This window comes from Diorhabda sublineata, chromosome 4 (genome assembly GCF_026230105.1).
Source record: "Diorhabda sublineata isolate icDioSubl1.1 chromosome 4, icDioSubl1.1, whole genome shotgun sequence".
Lineage (NCBI taxonomy): Eukaryota > Metazoa > Arthropoda > Insecta > Coleoptera > Chrysomelidae > Diorhabda > Diorhabda sublineata.
The window spans coordinates 31,230,858-31,245,075 of record NC_079477.1 but is presented as its reverse complement, the minus strand read 5'-3'; the positions used below and the strand labels follow the sequence as shown (position 1 = coordinate 31,245,075).

The following is a 14,218-nucleotide window of genomic DNA, read 5'->3' as shown; positions in this document are numbered from 1 at the left end:
GTAAATCAGTCCATTCATGAGGATTCGAAAGCGGTCAAGAACTATGAATAAGCAAAGATCATCACATCAAATTTTGCTTGGAGATGTATAACTTCAAGTATGTATGTACAAAACTCACTTAGTATAAAAATTAAAATATCAGTATGTTGCAAAACAATGGATTTAACGAACACTCGTTCAACATTGTTTTGTTTTCAGATGAAATTCTTTTTCGCCTCAATGGATACGTTAATACGCAAAACTGCTACTACTGGGATGTGAAACATCTGAAAGACAAGGCAAATTCAGATTCTACTCTTCCGTTTTCTAAGGAGAACCATTTCTTGTGTGGAAAATATACTAGTACAAAATAAAGTACAAAAATAAAATTTGATACAATTTACTCAATATTTTAACAACAAATCTAAAATATAATTGAATTTTTTAAAGAAATTTATTCAATTGTGTTTTTGAATGAAATCTTTTATATCATTTTTCGACACTCAGTGCCTTGGCATTTTCCCAGATTTTCAATAATCGATAAATAGTGTTGTTTTGTTCCACTGTTCAATTCATTTGCCATATTTTTCAACTCAAATGGATCCTCTGTTAAATCGTATGCTTCGATGAAATGCTAAAAATTATGATGATAATTAATTAAAAAAACGATCTAACTCTATTTGAAAAAATGTGTTTTAAATGGTTATTTCAAACATTTTGTCAACCAAATTTTAAAAATTTTTCGTTCATATCTTTGATAATTAACAAAATAATGTAAATCAACAGATACATGTTAAAAACAAAACAAAATAACATATCGTTACTGCTGGAACTGTTTGATGATGACACCGTTGGTAGCGGTTTTGCAGAATTAAATATAAATGAATAACATAACTATAACATTTTGACAAATACCCAGCTATCTAATTCAGGATAGATAGAGTACTTCAAGTTACCCACGAAAAGTGCGTGACTATTTAATTGGAAAATTTTCTCATTGTTGAATAAACAATACGAAGAAGTGCATTTGGTCACTATACAAATTCTTTGTATTTTGTTTTAATGGAACCACATTAAAAGCAAAGTATTGAAAATTATCTAGTTCAATGTATGGAGATTGTTGGAAGTTCACTACTAATACTCGTATATTAGGTTTTGGATAGGAATCGATTCAATTGATTCCTTTTTGAGAAATTTCAACAGTGATAACATGCAACAACAGAATTTTTCAAAATAAAGTTTAGCAAAGTCCTTCTTAACAAGTATGGCTTAACATCTATTCCTATTTGAGATAATTTTAGAAGTTCATGAGGGTTATGATTTTTGCCTTAAATTATGTCTACCAAAGCTGATTTGTTTCAGAATTTTCTCCTCAAAATATTTTCCGGGTAGTTCTAGCTTCTAGTTTTTTTCTAGCCATCTTATTTATTTGCATCTATCTTTCTATATATATTTATATATATATATATATATATATATATATATATATATATATATATATATATATTGAATATAAAGTCTTTGGCAAGCTATATTATGTGCGGAAACGTGGCAAGGAAACACTAAAGTGGATGTTGCGATTCAACATACTGTAAATACCATAATCGTTAAGACTTTCACAATTTTATGAATTTTCAGACAATGACAAATTTCGAATGTCCTTTGTACCTTTAAACCCCTAATAAATAACTCTCTCTCTCCTCAAGAGACCAATCGTTAAATTTCTAAAGTGTCACTAATAACTTTCTCTCAAATAAACACAAAAGCAATTACTATTGAAAACTTTTGAAAACCTTCATTATTCTTTTACAAACTATTCCAAGTCCATCTGGTTAACCCTTATACAAACAAAAGAGAAATTTCAAAAAATCTGTTTGAAAAATATAGATTCTTTTTATTGCTTCACGGCAAAATATTACCACGATATTGGAATACTTTTAACCCCCATTTTAGCCCATATAAATAAAATTTAACATTCATGCACGAGACAGTAAGAGAGCAGAAAGTAACACAGTACATAACAGTGAGAAATAAGAATCCACAGTAAACAGAAACTAAACATACAGTGCGCGTTAAAACTAACGAACTATATCTAAATCAACTTAACGATTCTCTCCCACTTATCAACTCATAAAAAATCTTAACCTTACAAACGGGCAAAATTACGATTTACCTGAATAATCAAAATATCTCTCGCGTTACGACGCAACATAAAACGTGCAATTTTCTGTTACTTCGTTCAAGAATAACCGGAAAAATATACATATAAACTTCGCTATCTTTTGTAACCAACTATATATCACTGTGGACATTCTTGTTGATTTATCTTGTTGCTTATTTTGTACATCGATTTACGTGTAATATTGTCGTATTTAAGTGTTTTTATTAAACGTTACTTAAAATTACGACTGGTCCTTCATTCCGCAACCTCGTTGAAGAAAACAACACATCTACTTAGGTGCTGTAGTGAACGACAAACACGACAGTCCACTTCATCCAACTAGTTCATTACAATCCCCCAAGAGTGGACTAACTTTAAAATATTTTCCGAGCTATCGAATACTTATGTATTCATCGTCTGGGAAATAGTGGATCAAGATTTCCGGTGATTTTGATATTATTAAAGCTTGTATTTGAAATTTTTTTAAGTTCATGGAATTCAAAATTCAATATTCAAATTGACTTTGATAGAAATATCAATATAAATATTGACGTTTCGATTAATTTTAAGTCTTCATCAAAATATTTTAATATATCAAAAGGTCTAAATAAGAAATGAATGGAATTTATATAAACTTTTCAATTTCTTATTTCGTAGACCTCCTCTGTTATAAAATTAGTTCTTTTTCATAATTTTTAGAAGATAGTTAAAATTTTTGATGTTGCTTTTAGTCTTTATCAAATATTGAAACATCAAAAATTTTATCTATTTTCCAAAAATTATAAAAAAGAATTATATACATATATATATATATATATATATATATATATATATATATATATATATATACTTGTCATATGCCCATCCACCTGTAAGCACAGAATTATTTGCGAATTTTCAAGGTATTTTGCAAATTCTCGAAATCTTCAAATCAAAAATTACCTCATCGTCCTTGAAACTACAAAATTTGAATCCTTGAGACTCTGTCAGTTCAACTACACAAGTGTATGTATTATTTCTTGCGTCATTACATTTACACCAGTACTCCGGAGAACATCCCTAAAAATATAAAATATATACGGTAAAGCGGTCTACAAAATACGGAATATTTGGTGGTGGGTCTATGCCCAGCATTCCAGGAAATGCTGAATAAAATCTTTTTGCATATATTTACCTTTGTATGGAGTTTTGTGGAGTATTCGGTTTTATATATGGAGCACGGTTACTACATATTTTTGAATATTTGTGTGATTCTAGTATGAATTGATGTTCGAAAATAATATTACACAGATCATTCATTTATTTAGAAATAGTAACAAACAAAAAACAACTGCTAATAATCGAAATGTTAATCAACTCATTAAGGAAATAGCAACATTTTCCTTCTTATTTTTTCTCACCCATGCAATTGAATGAAACGATGAAATGTGAAATGTGTTTATCGATATTTGGATCATAATTATGACCAACTCCAAGTGTACATTAGTATGTTGTAGAGTTCCTTTTTTAGAGACACGTCGATAATCATAACATAATTCTATGTTATTCTGTACCCTTCAATTTGGAAATCTTCCTTGTTTATTTGAGAACCTTTCTAGAGTTTGAAAACCTGTCATGAAACAGTTTTTAGAATTTAGTTGTAGCTTCAGTCATAATCAACAACACAATAACAAATTACCCATATTTCTACAAATATAAATACCATTAAACAAAGTGATCACTTGAAATTCTAATGACAAAATGACCAGTGCTAGAAATCTGCATGGAAAGAGACTATAATCTAGGATTTTTGTGGTCATCTTCAAATAACAAAGGCATCAGTATACATATACCTTAATAAAGGTATATGTAATTTTGAGATTTCATTTCATTACATCCTAGAATTACAAAATGAGCCTAATAAATAATAAAAATATAAAATACAGTACCGAAATAACTACAACAGATTAATATTCTTCATTGTTATTTCCCGTTTTTGAAAAGTGGGAAGGAAATTTCAATGAGTAAATCCGACACTACAGATTCCATTGTTTGGTGATACCCTGCTCGTGCATAAAGCTTTTTTCTTAATAAGTAACCAAAGTCAAGTTACTTCACTATAATTTTTCTTTGTGTCTTCAATTTCATGTTTGAGGATTGAAAGCGAAATATAATGAGATGTGAAGCAAGCAGGTGAGAAATGGTGTTATGAAATCCCTCAGGACGAATTATGAAATACAAAAAGATGATAAATAACTGAAAAAAAGAAAGATGGAAAACAATTGTAGAATGTATTAATCCTCGTTTAAATTATATTATATGAAAACCCCCTTAGGAAATGGATGGAATAGAATTATAGCTTTATAATGAGTATTACCAATTTTTCTTATACTTCATAAAATCCGAACTGATTTTGATTAACCTCACAAAATTGATTTATATCAACACTGTTGTAACAAGATATATTTCTGGTGCTCTCCACATGGATCTAACGCAAATAATTGTTACATGGTACCGATTAATTTCATCAACTTATATAATGGTATCAAATCAAAATAGATTATTGAATACATATTCATTTCTCTCAATTGCATTTGTCAAATCAATCATATATCAAAATCACATACTTACACTTAAATTTGAATCATTCCAAGGACATCTATCATCATGTCTCGGAGTTGCCAGTCCCGTATATTCAATGAGTATAGTTTTATTGAAAGGACCAGATTGTTCTTCGAACAATTGTTTTTTGAAACTTGTTCCATCTATATAAGATGGTACATCGATATTCGCCAAATCTATTATAGTAGGAGCAATATCCACGGCAGATATTGGGAACGTTTCTAATGACTTGGCGGGTATATTGGGTCCACTTATGATGAAAGGTACTCGAATGTCTGTTTCATAGGGCAGTCTTTTGTCCACTGCTTGACTGAATTGTCCTAAAATTAACTAGAATAAAATAAACTGGTGATTCAGACAATAAAATAGTAATAACGTTGAATATTCTGTCGATCAATGATGCTAAAGAGGTTGTAGGAAAGAATAGAAATAATAGCGGTATATGAAAATGAATTATGATTCTGGAAATACCAAAATAATACTTACTCAAACTGATTATACAATGTAAAATATTATATATGTTTCAATAGAACTTTTTTATTCGGTCATATTTTGTCGCTATAATTGCTGTTATTTGTTATTGTTAGTTATTATACTGTTAATTATTGTAAAATTTGAACAGTTGATTGAAACAAAATTCCACTACATAATAATTCCATTGGTTTTCAAATATGTACAATATTTGCTTTGGATTTATGAACAAAAAATGTATACATGTATTTCCTCTACTTAATGATATAAAGAAATGTATCGAACCAAGTACAACCCAATCGCCAAACTTACAGATAAAATTTTTGTAGATCAAAACACGACGGTAAATTTAAACCTAAGAAACTTTTAGGAGTTGACCAGGAAGATGACATTTTATTGCAAGTTTTTAATAATCCTGGAAGAAATACTCGTCGCTTATCAGCAATGACTGGAGTAAGTCACTTTCCAATTTTTTTAGTACTTAAAAAAGAAAATCCACCACATCCCCAGTAGATGATAAATAAAAAATATATGTTGTAATTTTGACGAAAGTATTCTTTTCACTTTAGTATGTGGCAAAGTTTCAAGAAACAACCTATGATATATTGGTGGATGCTGTTACATTTAAACTTAGATGTCTGGGAGTTTAATTGAATTGAACCATTTAAACCACTTTGGGAATCACTAGTCTGGAATAATTTCCACTTAGACATATAACTGATAAGAGGTTCATGCAAATTGGAGTGCCATAAAGATATGCGTGAGAGTTTTGATTATTGGACTTGAATGCTAAAACACCCCGTAAGTATTGCGCTGAATTTGTATGGTATTCGTTAGTTGATTCATCAAATATTTGGTTAAACTCGGTATATTAAAAAAAAATTAAGTGAGTGTTTTCTAGAAGTCAAGATTGACATTCAAGCATAAACATCAAGTAGGTATTTACGAATGACTTACAAAAAGAAAATGTTTTTCCTTAAATAATATTAAGATTGATTTCTCAACTCTATCAGCTGCTTTCTCCATAGAAAAATGCTCAGCATAATGACAAAAGTATACATCTAAATGAGAAACTAGAAACATATGACTCTTTACCTATGTGGAATCCATGATCTGACGTGAAGATAATATAAGTATCCTTCAATAAATCCAATATTTCCAGTTTGGAAACGAGACCTTTTACTAATTCATCAACAGATAACAATGATTCCAATCTGTGCTGTTGTGCCTTATCAAGTACATCTACATCATCTGGTAAATATTCTGGAGGCATCCGTATCAACCAGTGTTTCTAAAAATAGGGTCATCAAATATTATATGTGAATAATTGTTACACGAACATCAAGGGTGTTAACCTAATACTCTATTTTCATCAAATGTATTTATAGAAAAATATAACTCAACATGAATTCTAGTAAACATGGTCAAAAGCCTTTTTCAATTTCAATAATTTAACGTGCTTTGACAGCGCTAACCATTGGCGCATGAAAAAAAAATATGAAAATTACATGAAGTGTTACAATATATTATATTTTGTGGTGAACTTTCCCATCTATACGAAAAACACAGTGAGTTCAATAAAATGTCTTAATATTTTCAGATAAAAAAATTGTGAGGCCTTCGACTCTGATTCTTCTCCATAAATGATTAATCCAAGATGAGGAAAATTGAATTTCATGAAACTGAAATTTAGTTCAGTTACATGAAATAGAGAAAATAAATATGCATGAAATCAAACAAGGTTCTAAGGATTATAATTTTTCATCAATCAATTTCTAATCTTTTGTTTGAAAAAAATTGCCTTATCACAATTATTTTCTTCTCATACGTACGTCTAGTCCTGAATGATTGAAAGATGGACTTCTAACAGCTTTAGTTCCCGCATACTTATCTTTATGTCGTTCTGCAGGTGTGAAAGGAGAATGCGGAGCTGGTGGTGCTATAACCATAAAAAATGGCCTATCGGTTGCCCTCTGTTCCAAAAATTTGATAGAGTGCTCTGCTAAATCGTCTGTTAAGTATTTGTCATTATAATGATGTTCTGTTCCATTAATTGATAACGTATAATCATAATAGACTGAGCTTCCTTTCAAACCTACCCACCACTCAAATCCTTCTGGAACACGTTTGGTACCTCCGACTTCTTCAGACCCATACTGAAAGTGTTATATGAGTACAAAATTACCAAATAATTAAGATGCGGACCATACAAAAATCAGTATTTCAATTATTATGGTTATTGTTGAATAATCAGGAGAAACTTCAATGTAGACAATATTATAAAATAGTTTAGAAGAAAACAAACTTACTGTAATTATGGACGAGAATCAGTTTCCTTGGAATGCATATTATGAATCCTGATTCAACAATTATCTTCTTCATTATTTTTTATCCAATTTAAAATTTACAACAAATTAAACGCATTATTAATCCAGCATATTGTTGATGATAAAAATTGGAAAGGTATGATCATTCTCAATTATTTTTCATAGGATCATTGAAAAATAAAATCTGACAGAAATAAGATTAGAGTCTTGAAAAAACCAAATGAAACAGAATTCATTTCTTCAATTGTAATTTATATTCTCCAATTAGGGGATACGCCATACGATTATTGAAGACATCAATCAACAACCTAACGATTTAGTGAACAAAGAAAAATTTTTAGGAATATTTCATCCGAATTATCAAGACAACCATTCCAACGCTTTATTTCCAACATTGGACTGAGGGCCAGTCTAAAAAATATGGATGGTGTAGAGAATCGGCCAGAATTGTTTTTAAACTAATACTCTGCATCAATGGTTTCAACATCTGGGAAATAACAAAGATCAATTCCGGAAAAATAATTTCCAACATAGAGCTTTACATTTCACACAGATAGCATAGGTCATCTTATACTGAGACAGTAAATTTAGTAAACAATCAATAGGAAAGTGAAGCAGAAGCTTCATTGATACCCTGATTTTTTCAAAAATTGGCTCTATCTTGATAGAAACCGACTTTCATTATTGCAGAAATGACTCATTTGCAATACAAACATAACTTGTATATGTCCAGAGGAATCGTTATCACCATGAAGGTAATTGAAGAGAGACATTTCCTTCTTAAAATTTCAATAAAAAGCCTTCAAAAATTCAAATGAACATTGTGAACCATCAGATAATTACTAGTATACATTAGACTACCTAAATGTGGTACAATTCATGACATACTTTTTCGTCACATGCTCTTTGGAGCCAATAAGTCTTCAGAATAAAAAAATATTCATTCATGCTTTCACAGCTTTCAGATATCCACTTTAACATACTATGAAGCAATGGCTACTACTTAAAATCATTATTTGAGAAGTAATCTATAAACTGTTTTCACTCGACTTATTTTAAACATGGACATAAATATATCCATTAACGCAACAAAAGCTATTAAAATATTCAGATTCACACTGCAGTAATGAGCAATCAGTGTAAAATTATGCACCATTCTGAATCACTACTAGAAACTCACGAGATGTTATTAAGAAAATTGATATAATTTACCATATTCAAATATTTTCCAGAATAGTATGTAACGTAGTTTTTATTCCTATTGAGAATAGCGGCGATATTATTAGGCTCATGATTTTCCTGCCATATGTGACTTGAACAGTTTCCGTTTACAGAATTATTTACAACTCCAGTGTTGTGCGCGAATTTTCCTGTCAATATGGTACTTCTACTTGGACAACAGATAGGGGTATTCGCAAACTAAAAATCAATGATAAAATAATTATTTTTATATTTTCATATCATATGATCAGATAAATATCCGAAACGTGGCTTTAATATTCAGTTTATAGTTCTCTCATGAAAACGTGCACATATTTCGTTAAGTAATAAACATATTTCACAGATTTGAGGAATAAATATGTGACTTGTAAGCCAGATGCAGTTCTGTAAAATTATTCAGTGCAATTTAATATTATCAACATACTCGTCGATTTTGTGGAAAGAATTTCATAATCTCAGAATACTCTTTATCAATTTGCTAGACAACGAAGATAATTGGACAGTGAAGTATTATCAGAATTGAGAAAAAAAGTTTAGAGCGTACATCTGTCCTATTTACATAATCAGGTGGGAACAACAAAAGTTATGAAAATACTCAAAGACATTTGTGAAGTTTGGTTAATCAAGAGTTCCTTGATTTTGGCAATCGATTGAGAAATTTTGAATATGGTATAAATTCCGAAATTCGCAAGTTTCTTATTTGAAATAATGTCACTTAAGTTATCCCATGCTTTTACTTTTATTTAATTCCAAATTGCTCATCATATCATATTCACTTTTATATGGATTCCTCGTGAAAATAGACTCACAAAAAAGATAGTTTCTAATCTGACAGATGGTTTATGTATTCAAGCCACATAGATCTAACTTTTTTCCATCATTCGATTTTTATCCCCCACTTGTTGGATTTCTATTCAAATAAGCAATAATTTGAGTTATTCCCTGCTAGGCTGACAACCAAAATAACAATTTTTAGTATTTGTTATTATTTGTATGATCGCGAATGGATAAGATTACCTTTGACTTTTGAACTGGAGAAGATCTGGGGTGAGTAAATTTCTCTTCGTCGCCGATTGTTTTTAAATTCACAGAGTACTAATCAAAACCCGATTTCAAAGATATCTTTGGCTAAATTGTACAGCTCTAGCTTAGCTCACCTCATAGAAGCTATCCTTTTCACTATGACACTACCTGACGCGCGTTTCGATAACCATTTTTTGGTGTAGTGGAAGTGGGAACGATGTATTCGGTATGCCCAACTTGTATGAGCATCATTGAACCATTACTTCTAGTTTTGATGCAAAGTACACAAAATACATAGAGGACTGTCGTAATTGCCGTAAATTTTTAGTGCGATTATATCAATATCAATATATTTAAATCAAATTTAAGGGACAAAAGTTATGTATGTACTTACAGCATTTTGAAACGTTTTTCCATTATTTCCTAATAAGTTAACGGTATTTTCCATCGCACTCTAGAAAAAACTTCATGTATTAATCAAATGTAGACATTGTTAAATAATGTTTACCATTGAGTCTAACAATAAATCTTGATCATCTGTTAGAATTAGTACAAAGTTTGGATCGCCATAAAAACATTGGTACAGTGTGGCTAGTATAAGTGTACGGAACAACAGAAATGTCATTTCCTACAAAAATAAATTAATTTATGGTAACAATATTGAAAAATATAATTAAAATATATTCCATAGCAAACTGATGTGTATATCTATAGATCAATAACTCACTGGACACAGACTCATATATATTTATATAATACTCAATTTGGAGCTCGATGGAATATAAAATGTTGATCATTTGCGGCTAATATTCTCAATCTCTTCCCAATCCAATTTTTTAAAAGATTCCCTCATTTGTCAGTTAACATATAAGAGCAAAGTTAACAAATGCATATTTAGTTCGAAACTGGAATAGAATATTTGCATCGGTAATGGTGAAGATATGGTGTTTTTTAATGTATAGTGTATTCGCCAAAATTCATTCAAAATGTGTATCTAGAGAATCTTCAATGTGCATCACAGTGTCGAAGTTATCAAATGTCAATGAATCAATTTTATATTTATATTTAGTATTCTATCGCTTTTTTCTCCATAGTTATGTCGTTTCTCTCATATGATCAAGTGTTAGTAGCGGTTGATATTTGAACTTTACTTTTACAGTTGATAACTTGGTAATAAATATTAACTTCATTGGTGATTCATTTGAAAATATTGCTCGTTGAAATAGTTGACGGTTTCATGCAGCATGATAAAAATTCTCTCTAGGTCTTAGTTATTGAATATAGAAATAGTTTAACAGGTTTAATATCATTTATTTTAGATATCGGTTCTGAACAGAAATATCATTTAGGCTAAATAGAGAAGAGGAGTTCGCTATTGGGTTTTCCACAGTAAATTGAGAATCCATTATTTTCGTTAGGGTCAAGGTCAGGGCGACGCTGCGTTCGCTAATGTCAGGCAAATGGCATCCATATGTTATTTATCAAAAGCATCTCACAAGTAATGAGTTTTAAAAGTTTAATAGTTTAATAGTTGTAGAATAATTGGATGTTGTTATAATAATTAAAAAATGCAAAATACATACAAATACAAATACATACAAATACATACATACATACAAAAATACATCATTGTTTATAGTGCCAAAGGTAAGCTAAATTAACAGAAATCTGAATGAGCGAAGTAATATGACACAAAAACACTTAAATCATTATTATTATTATTATTCATAAAAATCATCAACTATTCGAAGAATAACTTTTTGTTATTGTTTTTAGTTTTTTAAAATCAGAATTACCAAGTTGATAAATCATTTTCTAATATTTATTGTTTTATTTTTCTTTTTAATATCCTACTTCTCCTCAAATACAGCCGGATAGAGTAACACATAATATTTATGTATTGTTTCTACGCATCAATAGAAAAAATCATTTATTACAGTATATTATTTTATTACAATTAGTACGCTTAGTAAAATTTTCATTTTCAATGATAATAATGTTTTGTATTAGCAGTGTATAAATAATTATTGTTTGATTAAACCCACATGCTAATTCAAAGATACAGTATCCCAACATTCGAACACTTACTTTGCCCTTTTTATTCTTATGAAGGATAAAACAGTAACAAAATTTTTTCTTAATTTGTTGGTTGCACTAGAAATACTATTTACTTGTGATTTTTGTATATAAGTATGTGAGGAGGATGTAGTAGCTTAAAAGATGGAGAGCGTCACCTTTCCGCCATGTTAGTACGAATTTTATTCACTTTATTTATGATACACAGATACCAATTTGCGAGGGGATGTTGGAAGGCCGAGCAACCGTGATAGCTTCGTCGGGAATCAACCCACGTGGTATCACACACTCGAAATTTCAAACAGCACTAAAAGAGGTAGCATTTTGAAAAAGATTATCTTTCCTCCATCGGAAAATCGGTATAAAATTAATTGCTATATAATTTATGATGGATTTATTCCGTTGTCGGAAAGTTTTTGCGCTTGCTGAGAATATCTATAAAAGATGAATAGTTTCTGTCTAGTGAGGAAGTGAGAAATTCACAAGAACAGATAACTGAAATCATACTTAGTTTCCTCTTATCAAAAAATGGAATTATATTCGTCTACTCACTGTGTATCAAAAATGATCGGAAACAAATGAAAAATATCAATATAAAAATCCCTCTAAATATTAATATTGAGAACACTTTTATTAAACATATACTACAAACAAATTCCCCAAGATCATAGGCAACGTTTATATATGGACGAAGACTATCTAATCTTTTCTAAAATTTTGAATAACAGCTTCAAGTTGATTACATGAGAGAAATTCCTGAATAAGTTTGAATTGTTTTACACATTCAAAATGGAAAACTTCTATTTCTTTCGCTCACTTCTCTCACTAGATTCAGTATTGAACTTTTGTACAAAATAGAGTTTGTTGAGAATAAAATTATATAGGTTTTCAATGACGTAAATGAGTGAATAATTAATTCATCCATATTCCGTTTCTTAATGTTTGAATAGAAATAGTATAAAATTTTATCATTTTTATTCTGGAATATTGACAGAAAGATCACATTAAATATAATGTACCTCTAACAAAAATTTACTAAAGAGCTATGAGAAGTAAGTGCAATCAAAAGGTTATTCATATATTTTAAATATAATAGGTATCAGCCAGCATTTCAAGTTTTTTAAAATATTATCCATTAAGATCAATACATTTTTCGATGCATATGAACCAATTGTTGAAGCATTTCTTCCATTCCGAATGAGGTACCTCCATAACTTGTGATTTGAACGCGACAAATGCTTCATCAGCTTACCCTGATTTTTTCGAACACGTTTGCCAAACAAATGCAGGTATACCATTCATAATTGACCTTTCTACGTTGCTGTAATAGAACGGTGGCAACATGTCTAGTTATTCAAAAAAACAGGTGACCATTTGCTTTGAAGTGCTTTCTGCGCGAACTTTAATTGGATTTGGTTCGTCTGAAAAGACCTATACAGTCGATTGTTGTTTAGTTTCGGGTTCGTATACAGAGATTCATAATTCCTCGCTCGTCACGAACTTGGAAGCACCGCGATTGAATTGTTCCAGCATTCCTATGCACCAATCGATTGCCATATCAGTTTAAGCTTAGCTTCGATGTGTTCCAAGACAACATGCGATTTTGGATGACTTTCCTGTAGTAATGAGCGATCACGAATGATTTCGGAAACCCAGCGAAACTCGGTGGCTCGAGTCGAAGTGAGTTGATCGTCACACCGCTGTTGGTTTAATCCACATCGAAAGTCATAGAAAATCTTCGCACGAAACTATTGGCGATTTATTTCTGGTTTTTGACCAAGGTTAATGTTTGAAGTATAAGTAAACCCAAATACCACTCGTATGACAACACGTTCCGAGTACGATCATCATTAAAAATATTTTTATGATGGCGGCAATGTCAGATTTAACATATTCACATTAGTGTTGCCATATCTCAAAACTTAAGAAGCAACCCTCGTACGAGGGTCTTTTATTGGATATCGTATTCGCGTCTCATATCAAGGTCAGTTAATCTTCACTGTTTCACGTCTACGTCAATGTTGATTATATAGTTAAAGTTTCTCATTTGTTGCTATGTGAAGATCGCTTACTTGTTCAGTTTGAAAACGCAAAAAATGTTAGTCCTACTAAAATTCACGATAAAGCATATTCAAGTTTATGGTAAAGGTATAATGAATGATGGAAATGTGCGTAAATAGCATAATCTGTTATTATAGGAAGCTCAAATGCTCACGTCGAAGAATGATATGATCGGCGCTATTACATGGATAGAAACTTGACTAAAAATTTCGATTCCCGTGAATCCTCGAATTAGTTCCATTAGAATTGAATGATTCCGAAAATTTATCGATTGACAGCGCTAGGAACATGCTGATCA

At 30.4% G+C, this 14,218-nt stretch overlaps 1 protein-coding gene across 1 annotated transcript; it reads right to left on the bottom strand.

The window, feature by feature from the left end:
* Positions 1-363: 363 nt before the first annotated feature.
* LOC130442547 (N-acetylglucosamine-6-sulfatase-like) lies at positions 364-12,519 on the bottom strand. The gene is made up of 9 exons (XM_056776736.1): positions 12,412-12,519; positions 10,292-10,411; positions 10,178-10,237; positions 8,752-8,958; positions 7,045-7,368; positions 6,308-6,503; positions 4,751-5,061; positions 3,083-3,199; positions 364-613 (listed from the first exon to the last, which is right to left on the bottom strand). Exons 2-9 carry the CDS (start codon positions 10,406-10,408, stop codon positions 464-466), a joined length of 1,482 nt encoding a protein of 493 aa, XP_056632714.1. The 5' UTR covers positions 10,409-10,411; positions 12,412-12,519; the 3' UTR covers positions 364-463.
* Between the last annotated feature and the right edge of the window lie 1,699 nt (positions 12,520-14,218).

Coding starts and splice junctions, on each gene's coding strand:
- LOC130442547 (XM_056776736.1), bottom strand. CDS start 10,408: ATGACATTTCTGTTGTTCCGTACACTTATACTAGCCACACTGTACCAA. Junction 5,062..6,307: donor AGATCATGGATTCCACATAG/GTAAAGAGTCAT, acceptor AGTTAATTTTAG/GACAATTCAGTCAAGCAGTG. Junction 3,200..4,750: donor GGAATGATTCAAATTTAAGT/GTAAGTATGTGA, acceptor TTATATTTTTAG/GGATGTTCTCCGGAGTACTG.